The sequence below is a fragment of the Colobus angolensis genome, unplaced genomic scaffold, assembly GCF_000951035.1.
Source record: "Colobus angolensis palliatus isolate OR3802 unplaced genomic scaffold, Cang.pa_1.0 Scaffold114, whole genome shotgun sequence".
Classification (NCBI taxonomy): Eukaryota; Metazoa; Chordata; class Mammalia; order Primates; family Cercopithecidae; genus Colobus; species Colobus angolensis.
The window spans coordinates 1,018,551-1,027,687 of record NW_012112475.1 but is presented as its reverse complement, the minus strand read 5'-3'; the positions used below and the strand labels follow the sequence as shown (position 1 = coordinate 1,027,687).

Genomic DNA, 9,137 nt, shown 5'->3' with positions numbered 1-9,137 from the left:
GAAAACTGATGCCAGCACTCCCAGGCCAGGTGAAATGCCATCCTGTGCCCCTGTGGTGCCAGGGGCTTCCTCTTCAGAGCAGCTGCTTAGATGTTAGATGTCCCTCTCGGCCAGGTCACCTCCCCTCCATGCCCCCAGTAATGGAGGGCAGGAGGACACCCCCCAGGGGCTAGTAGGACTGGCTTGGCCTTTGTCCTCCTGGAACCACTCTATGTGGGATGGCGGTGACAAGTCCAGCTTGGTGAGAAGGCCAAGTCTTCCCACAGGAGCGTGGTCGAGCAATCTGGGCCCGGAGGAGGCTCCGTGTGGGTGACGCTAGAACCCCTGTAAAACCTGCAGAGACATGTCACCCCCTCCCTCAGGCAGGACCCACCACCAGGGTGTGTCAGGGCTGGGGACCCTGAAGTGGGAAGACTTGTGTCAGCTCTTGTGAGCATCCACTCTGCGAGCGTAAGGGCATGAGGTGGGAACCGGGGGGCTTCGCAAGAGAGGTGCCCCGCCCCTGGAGCTTTTGGCCTGGGAGGTACACAGGCACCGCAGCCCAGACCTGCGAGAGACAGGAGGCGACACTGGAAGGGACCACTGCCTTTATTGCCTCTGTGCTGGGGTCCCAGCCTGGGCTTCAGAGGCCTCTGGGGGCAACAGGTGACCCTGGGCCCAAATTATTGCTACTTGGCCAGGTCACCTTGGGGCTTGAGAACCACATAGAGTGGTTCCAGGAGGACATAGTGCCCTGAGAATGGGTGGGGTGAGGGCATGCAAATGATAAGAAAATAGCATGCAAACCAAGCCGAAGGCCTCTGGCCCATCCATGGGTGCTGGAAGACTCAGAGCCTAGCGGCCCAGGAGGGCGGCAGGGCGCCCAGGTCCAGCCCAGCCTCAGGGGCAAGGTTTGAGGGGTTGGGTCCCTGAGCATCAGCCCTGCTTCTGCTGCCAGCTGGAAAGGAGCGGAAGCCTGGCCCCAAGATAGCAGGAAGAAAGCAGGAGCCTTGCTAGGCAGCCAGATGGCCCAAGGCCCACCCACACAGGGACAGAACCTGCCCTGGGTCGCTCAGCCAGGAGCGACCAGAATCCAGGTCTCCTGAGCCAGGCAGAAGCCAAAGTAGCTTGGAGGCTGAAGTGACAAACAATAAAATACATGGATAAATAAATCAATAATAAATAGAAAGCAAGCAGCCCAGTCCCTGATCCCTGGGCTGAGAGCCCTTCCACCAGGCCCAGGTCCAGGAGGAGGCAGGCCCTGGTCTTTGCGCTGGGTGGGCTGGCCAGTGCAGAAGGCTCCAGAGGGAGGGAGGCAGGGTCCCGGGGTCCTCGGCGTGTGAAGGTCTGGCTCAGTTGTTATTCATTATCCACCAGGAGGCTGGGGGTCAGAGGTCGGGGGGTCAGGAGCCCTCAGGAGCCCACTGCCCCTCCCGGGCGACATGAGTGGGGCCTGCCACACACCTGGGAAGAACATAGTGGTGACGGTGTCCGGAGCCCGCAGGTGGTCGATGAGGACACGCTGGAAGGCCTTGCTGCAGGGCGTCTGCTGGTGCCTGCGGAGAGACGCAGGCTGCCATGACCTCAGTCTCCCTACTCCTACCCCATCCTGCTGCCAGAATCAGACCCCCGGCCCTTCTCACGCTGCCTCTGGAGCCTCAGTCCTCTCCCCTTTGACACGGGGACGCTGTGCAGGTAGAACAAAGGGCACCACACACAGTGCTCGGCATAGGCATTGTCACATGCATGGTGACAAGTGTTCACTGAGTGCCTCCTGTGTCCCTGTGCTGTATTCAGCTCTTCCCAGTCACCTCCTTTAGCCCACAGGAGTTGGAACTGTTATCACTTCCATTTTGGAAAGGACTCGGGGGCTCGGGCAGGTGGGGCCACTCATCTGAGGTCACAGAGTCAGTGAGTGGGAGAGCAGCATTAGAACCCTGGCCAGACTCACTCCAGGGTCACATTCCATGTTGTTAGCGGCCAGACTGGCACTCATACCTTCTCCAGGAGGCCTCATCCTGCCAGAACTCATACAGGGTGAAGGAGGCACCGTCCGGCATCTTCTGGGCGGACACACTGTGGGGCCAAAGAGATGGGCAGGCAGGGCCAGGGCTGCCACCACCTCTGCCTCCCTGGCCTGAGGTCTCATGGGAGCCCTGGCCCAGGACAGCCAGCCCCAGCACCCCTCTCTGCCCCAGCACCCCTCCCCACCTCAGCCATCCCACCTGCCAGCTGGGAACTCACTGCAGACAATGGCTCTGGGCCCCTGTGAAGTCCACATAGCAGCGCAGGGCTCGGTGGAAGTCCTGCAGGCCTTCCTCTGCCACCTGGACCTGCCTCTGGGCCACGAGGATGTGCTGGTGGGAGAGGCAGTCGGTCAGCCGGTGTGGGGCTGGGCGCAGGGGAGGGACTGGCTGTGGCCTCTAGGAGGTTCCCAGCTGTTTTTTTGTTTGTTTGTTTTTAAGATAGGATCTTATTCTCACCCAGGCTGGAGTGCAGTGGTGTGTGGGATCATGGCTCACTGCAGCCTCTACCTGCCAGGCTCAAGTAATCCTCCCACCTTGGCCTCCCAAGGTGCTGGAATTACAGGCATGAGCCACCTACACCTGGCCCCCAGCCTTCTTGACTGATGCCAGATCCAACCTACCCTTTAGCTGGGTTCCTGCTGCCAACCTGTCCCCCAACCTCCCTGTCTCCATCGTCTCCCTGTCTCCAAGGGTGCTGCTTGATCCAGCCACTGTCCCTCCTGCGGTATGCCACCACTTCCTTCCTCCCTCCAGCTTCCGTCCACACTGCCCCAGACCTGGCTTTCAGAAATGCTGATGGGGAACCAAAGCCCACAGAAGGGTGGCGGTTCCTGCAGGTTCTCAGAACCCGGCACCTGCCCGCCAGGCCTGGGGGCGGGGCACATGCGCATTGCAGAGGGTGGGCAGGCAGCTGGCCCCATGAACCCCCAATTCATGAGCACCCCCAGACATGGCCATCCAGCCGCTTGCCCCTCTCCTGGGCTCACCGAATCAGGCCCCTTGGCCAGGTCCTCTTCATGCAGGGGTTCCAGCCGGGGGGCCTGTGAGGGCACAGAGTATGGGCCGGGCCTCCAGCATGGGCCTGGCTCGGGTGGATACCAGGAGGGTCCTCCCTCGTGGGGCCCTGGCCCCATGGCCCTCACCTTGCACTCGAGCTGGTTGATGAGCTCCTGGAGGCGGTTCACCTGGAGCTGCCACTGCATCTCAGCCTCTGAGCTGCGCCCTGTGGGTGGGGCCCGTGCAGGGTCAGGCAGGGGCCTCTCAGGCCTGGCAGGTTCTCAGAATGAAGTAAGGGGCAGTGAAAGAGCGGGCCCTGGGGGAAGGAGGGATGTGGTGCCCACCTTGACCAGGCCTCCCACCCCGCCCCAGGCGCACCTGTGTCAGAAGAGCCGGGGGACCAGGTGGATGACCGGCTGACGCTCCTCAGGGCCCGGCGTCCTGTCCGCCGGCTGCCACAGGGCCTGCTCTGCGCCTCCATGCTCTCTGCACCTGACCTAGAGAAAGTGAGGCTCACAGGGCCGAGGACTGGGGCCCCAGGACGGGACAGGCCTGGGTGAGGAAGACAGGCCTCCTGGGACTCCGAGGCCTAGCCCCAAAGCCAGTCTCATCTCACCCCACCGTGGCTTCCCTGCCATGGCTTCCCCGCCCAAAAATACAGGCTCCAGGATGCTGAGACTGTGGGGATTTGGAATGGGGGTACAGTGGGCGCTTGTGCACTAGCCCTGCAGGTCAGCAGCGCCCTTACATACCGCCAGCCACGGGCCTGGGCCTCCAGGGTATCTGACGCCCCCTCCAGCGAGCTCTGCAGGGCTTGCAGCTGGCTCACCGTCTCCCGCAGCAGGAAGCGCGTCACAAACTGGTCCACCTTGGAGGCCCTCTCGTACTCCTGCGGGCCAGGGGGGACGGTCAGCATCTCCCAGCCTGGCCATTGATCTCTGAGTGGGTCCTCTGCCTCGTGCCCATCAGAGCAGCAGTGGCGGTGCCAAGAGCAGGGGCACGCAAACCCGGCACAGGCAGGAGGGTACTGAGACCCGATGGGCAGGGAGGGTCTGGATCCCTCCTTGTCCGGGCCTGGCCTCCCTCCCCGGAGGTGTGGAGCCAACTCACAGCAGGCATCTGCCTGCCGACATGCCTGGCTTTTCTGGACTTCACGGCCCCTTCCCTGATGGGGCTACCACCTTCAGCACTGTCATAGCCAGTGAGTCCCAGGCACAGCTAGGCTGGGTGGGGTTGTCACAAGGTATCCAAGGGCCAATGTTGACACGAGGCAAAATGATGAGCTGGTGTGGCCCCAGACTCACAATCTGCGTGTTCACTCCTCACTCACTCACTCATGGCACACAACACCGGGTGCTTTTTACTGAGAGCTGCTGATAAAAGACAATCAGGTCGCCGTCCTCACTCACACTGACACACACACACACACACCCGCTGGCACTGACCCCAACCGGCACTGCCAGCCTCCTCTCAGCCCCTCTCAGGGTGGCAGACACATAAGCTCTCAATGCTAGACCTGCCAGCTGTCTATCGTCAAGTGTAACACAATAAAGGGCCTGCCCACTTACATACCCAGGAGTCACAGACGTCCTGAGAATTGCCTAACCCCCACCACACACACACACACACACACACACACACACACACACACAAACACACGCGCGTGCGCACCAGGGTGGGAGTCCTGGGGAGCTGTGGTCCAGGTGCCTGCCCTCTCCGAGGGGACTCCAGAGGTCCCATCCATCAGAGATTTCATCTCCTGCCACAACCTGCCTCAGCTCAGCCATCAGATGGGACCTCCTGGGCCAGGCTTATGAGTTAGGAGACAGGGACAGAGAAGAAGATGGGTCTTTCCATTCTCAGACAGGCCAGGGTTTCTATCTCCATGAAATCTTTCCAAAAAATTCCTTTTTGGGTATTTGAGATGATTAGTTTCTGTTGCTTGCAACCAGAGAACAGACAGAAGCACCCACTCAGAGCCAGGCACTGCTACAAGAAGAATTTCATTTAGTCTTTTGTTTTTCTGAGACAGAGTCTCACCCTATCACCTAAGCTGGAGTGACATGGCACGATCTTGGCTCACTGCAATCTCTGCCTCCCAGGTTCAAGCAATTCTCCTGCCTCAGCCTCTTGAGTAACTGGGATTACAGGCCCATGTCGCCACACCTGGCTAATGTTTGTATTTTTAGTAGAGACAGGGTTTCACTATGTTGTCCAGGCTGGACTCGAACTCCTGACCTCAGGTGATCCACCCGCCTCGGCCTCCCAAAGTACTGAGACAACAGGCATTAGCCACCGTGCCGGGCCTCATTTAACGTTTGTAACAATTTATAGGAATCATAATTGACCCCATTTTGCAGATGAGAAAACAGGCCCAGAGAGGTTTATTACCTGGGCTAAGGTCACATAGTAAGTTAGTGGCAGGGCCAAAATTCATACCCAAACCACAGAAATCCCCCTCTATTGGCCACTAAGCACCTTACATGCATTGCCTCGTTTATGATCATTAGCCCAGTTTTACAGCTGAGAAACCAAAAGTGACAGAGTGAGTGGAGCCCAGATTCACCTTTAGGCCCTGGGAGGCGGTGCTCAGAGCCTGCCATTGGTGAGGTCAGCCCGTGAGGTCACAATGCTGCCAGGGCCCAGGGGGCAGAGCAGACGGAGTATGGGCCATGGTCCCCAGTGGTGGCCAGCCCTGCCATGGGAAACAATAGTTCCCACAAAAGGACCAGAGCACCCAAGCAGGCCCACAGGGAGAGGCCAGCTGACATGGACAAGGCCTGGTAGAAACAGTTCCTCAACCACCTCACTCGGAAGAAGCCGACTGTGAGTGTGGGGGATGGGGAGCAGGGCTGGGGAGGCAGCTGGGGGTCAGGGAAAGCTGGACAGGTGGGTGGGAGTCTAGCCCTTGTGTGTAGAAGTCCTAGGGGGTGAGGGAGGAATTCGAAAATCTCTCCCAAGGATGAGGATCCCAGGGGCCCATATGGGTGTGGATGGGGGTCTTTTCAAGGTGGCTCACGCCTATAATCCCAACACTTTGGGAGGCCAAGATGGGTGGATCACTTGAGCCCAGGAGTTCAAAATCATCCTAGGCAACATAGGGAGGCCCCATCTCTACAAAAATAAAAAATTAGCTGGTTGTGGTGGCGAATGCCCACAGTCCCAGCTACTCTGAAGACTGAGGTGGACTGCGCGAGCTCAGGTCAGGGATGCAGTGAGCCGCTGACAGCACCACTGCACTCCAACCTGCAGGACAAGACCCTGTTTGACTCAGTCTTTTTTTTTTTTTTTTTTTTTTAAAAAAAAGCCCAGAAGGGAGGGCAGAGATTCCAGAACCAGAAAGTGGATGAGACTCGAGAGCCCAGGGAGGTGAGCAGGAGTGGGATTCTCTCCCAACCCTGGACAAACGGATGGAGGTCCCGACACGGAGAATCAGTCCTAGTTGGTACTACTGAGGCTAGGTGCAGGCGGAATTCCCTTGTGTCCTCTCTCCAGCTCCCAGGCTCAGAACTTCCCTGCCTCTCTCTCAAATGAGCAGAGGCCCTGGACCAGGTGGGGGTGGGGGGGAAGTGCTGAGAGCTCCCGACATAGGGTCTGGAAGGGATCTCATAAACTTAGACGGAGCTGGTCTCAGGAAGTCAGCCTGGGATGGATGAGGATTTCCAGAAGGGAGGCGGAGTCCGGGGTGCCACACAGGGGAGGGAGAGCTTCCCCGCGGCCTGAATTGGACAGGGGTCCCCTCCAGCCTTATGCATGGGAGGATGACAGGACCCGGTGGATGAGGGTCCCAGGAGGAGGGCTCGGCCCTGGCGTGCTCTCCCCATCACGCCCCTGTTCCACTCCCAGACCAGGATCGTGCTGATTCTCCCCCTGGACAAGCGACAGCCACTGGCCAAGGCTGGGCGACCGATTGACTACGCGTCGGGCGCCGGGCTGGGCTCCCCGGCGGCACCCAGGTTGCGCGGAGCGGGAGAAAGCGGCGAGCGCGAGCTGAAGATGCCGGTGATGCTGCTGCTGCTGCGGCAGGAGGCGCGGCAGCCGGAAGAGGGCGGGGCGAGGGCAGCGCGGAGCTGGCCGCGGCTGCGGTCCCCGACAATAGCGTCCAGCAAAGCCGGGCCTGCCGAGAAGCAGCCGCGCAAACGGTGCCGCTGCCCTCGCCCGCGTCTCTAAGCGCTTGGCCCAGACCCCGCCCAATAAAGAGTGCGTGGCAACCCTGGAGCCTGCGAGCCCTGTCGGAGGCGTCTGGGAGGCGGAGTCGGGCTGGGCAAAGCTGAGCCTAGGAGCCCACAGGGGTGAACCGGGCGTATTGAAAGTAGAGCCACCGAGACGTCGGGAGCCAGGGCTGTCTTTTGCTTTCTCCTTACATGTGCCAAGGGTCAGAACAGAAACCCACACCTTGCTACAGTGGCGGGAGGCAGTTTCCCTCCCCCAACACTCCAAACCCAGGTCACATCCCGCCCAGTCTGCAGGCTCAAGGGAGGTGGGCTTGGGCAAACCCAGGCGTGGTCACGCTAGCGAGGGGGGCCTGCTTCCGGCAAAGCCTGACATCTCCCCCAGCATCCAGTAATCCCGCTTAGGCATGAGGGAGGATCCCAGGCCAACAGGCACCATCCTGGGTAAGAACAGCCAGAACGGCAGTCAGCTGGGGCAAGGCCTGAAACGTGGATTCTGCCTGTGGACGCACCCAGGAGAAGCTGGAAGCCCTCTGGCACCTCACTCCTACACATTGTACTTGGTAACCCCAAAGCACTCAGGCCCTCCAGTCTTCCCCAAGGTACCTCTGTCTCCCAACCTACCCTGTCCGTCTCCTTCCCCACATGACAAAGACTTCTTCCAAACCACTCATCTGTCTAGAGCATCTCACTCTCCTGCGCATAAGCTTTCAATAGGTCTCCATTACCAACAGGGAAAAAGCCCACAGCCTCAGTCTCACTCCCCAAATCACTTAGAAGAAGCCCTGCCACACTTTCTGTGGGTGGGATCCTGCTGCTGCTGCTTCTCACTCTCCCAGGTCCCAAATCCAGCTCCACACCCAATACCACTCCTGGCCTGCCGAGCCTGCAGCCTGCCTTCCTGTCACACCCTGGTGACCAACCTCAGGATGCCCTCTTTTGGGGGCAGATGCAGCAGGACTGAAGTCCCAGCTCACTCTAGAGTCACCAGCCCAGCTTCTGCTGAAGATACACTTTTGTCACCGTCACCATGATGAACATCTCCTCCACCTTGCCTGCACCAGGCTGGAGGCTGCATAACATCACTCCTGCTAATTGTGAGAACTGACTCTTCCCTACCATCCACGTGGTTACAATCGGGGTAACCATGTTCTTCCATGGGGTCGCACCTCCTGCCCATATAGTGATTGGCTGAAGCTGGTCCTGTCAGCCCCTCCCCCTAGGACTATAGTTCAGGAGCTGTGAGAGACCATGCTCTCTACTTGAACATGCACAGGCTAAGTCAATCTTCAGAATAAAAACACAATGCAGGCCAGGCGCGGTGGCTCACGCCTGTAAACCCAGCACTTTGGGAGGCTGAGGCGGGCGGATCACGAGGTCAGGAGATCAAGACCACCCTGGCTAACATGGTGAAACCCCGTCTCTACTAAAAATACAAAAAACTAGCCGGGCGTGGTGGCGGGCGCTTGTAGTCCCACCTACTCGGAGGCTGAGGTGGGAGGATGGCATGAACCCGGGAGGCGGAGCTTGCAGTGAGCCGAGATCGCACCACTGCACTCCAGCCTGGGCGACACAGCGAGACTCCATCTCAAAAAAAATAAATAAATAAAAATAAAGTCCTTATTTTGGCTTATATTCCCCCGAGTCTTCTACCTGCAACCAAATGGGTCCTGAAGAGGATGAGGCTTTGCAGAGACAAGAAGTGGCCTCTTTCCTGTGTGGTGGGATTATTACTACCTTTTGGAGAAAACCAAACCCAGAGAAAGATCAAGACTAGGTTAGGACTGCACAGTGAGTCAGCTTCAGAACTGAGTCTTGCTGGGTGCGGTGGCTCACATCTGTAATCCCAACACTTTGGGAGTCCAAGGCGGGTGGATCACCTGAGGTCAGGAGTTTGAGACCAGCCTGGCCAACATGGCGAAACCCTGTCTCTGCTAAAAATACAAAAATTAGCCAGGCCGGG

At 58.9% G+C, this 9,137-nt stretch overlaps 2 protein-coding genes across 2 annotated transcripts in view; one reads left to right on the top strand and one right to left on the bottom strand.

Moving 5' to 3' along the window:
• Positions 1 to 1,135: 1,135 nt before the first annotated feature.
• NECAB3 (N-terminal EF-hand calcium binding protein 3) overlaps positions 1,136 to 9,137 on the bottom strand; it is a 16,077-nt gene continuing 8,075 nt past the window's right edge. Inside the window, exons 6-13 of the mRNA XM_011960566.1 lie at positions 3,755 to 3,891; positions 3,381 to 3,499; positions 3,149 to 3,228; positions 2,993 to 3,046; positions 2,224 to 2,336; positions 1,978 to 2,055; positions 1,444 to 1,535; positions 1,136 to 1,360 (exon numbers count right to left, since the gene is read on the bottom strand). Coding sequence (XP_011815956.1) covers positions 1,332 to 1,360; positions 1,444 to 1,535; positions 1,978 to 2,055; positions 2,224 to 2,336; positions 2,993 to 3,046; positions 3,149 to 3,228; positions 3,381 to 3,499; positions 3,755 to 3,891 — 702 coding nt within the window. The 3' untranslated portion in view covers positions 1,136 to 1,331. The remainder of the gene's footprint in view (positions 1,361 to 1,443; positions 1,536 to 1,977; positions 2,056 to 2,223; positions 2,337 to 2,992; positions 3,047 to 3,148; positions 3,229 to 3,380; positions 3,500 to 3,754; positions 3,892 to 9,137) is intronic.
• On the top strand, positions 5,703 to 7,212 carry LOC105524320 (chromosome unknown open reading frame, human C20orf144). Its single transcript, XM_011959516.1, is given in 2 exon segments — positions 5,703 to 5,828; positions 6,849 to 7,212. Coding segments are annotated over 2 exon segments (450 nt in total). The 3' UTR covers positions 7,173 to 7,212.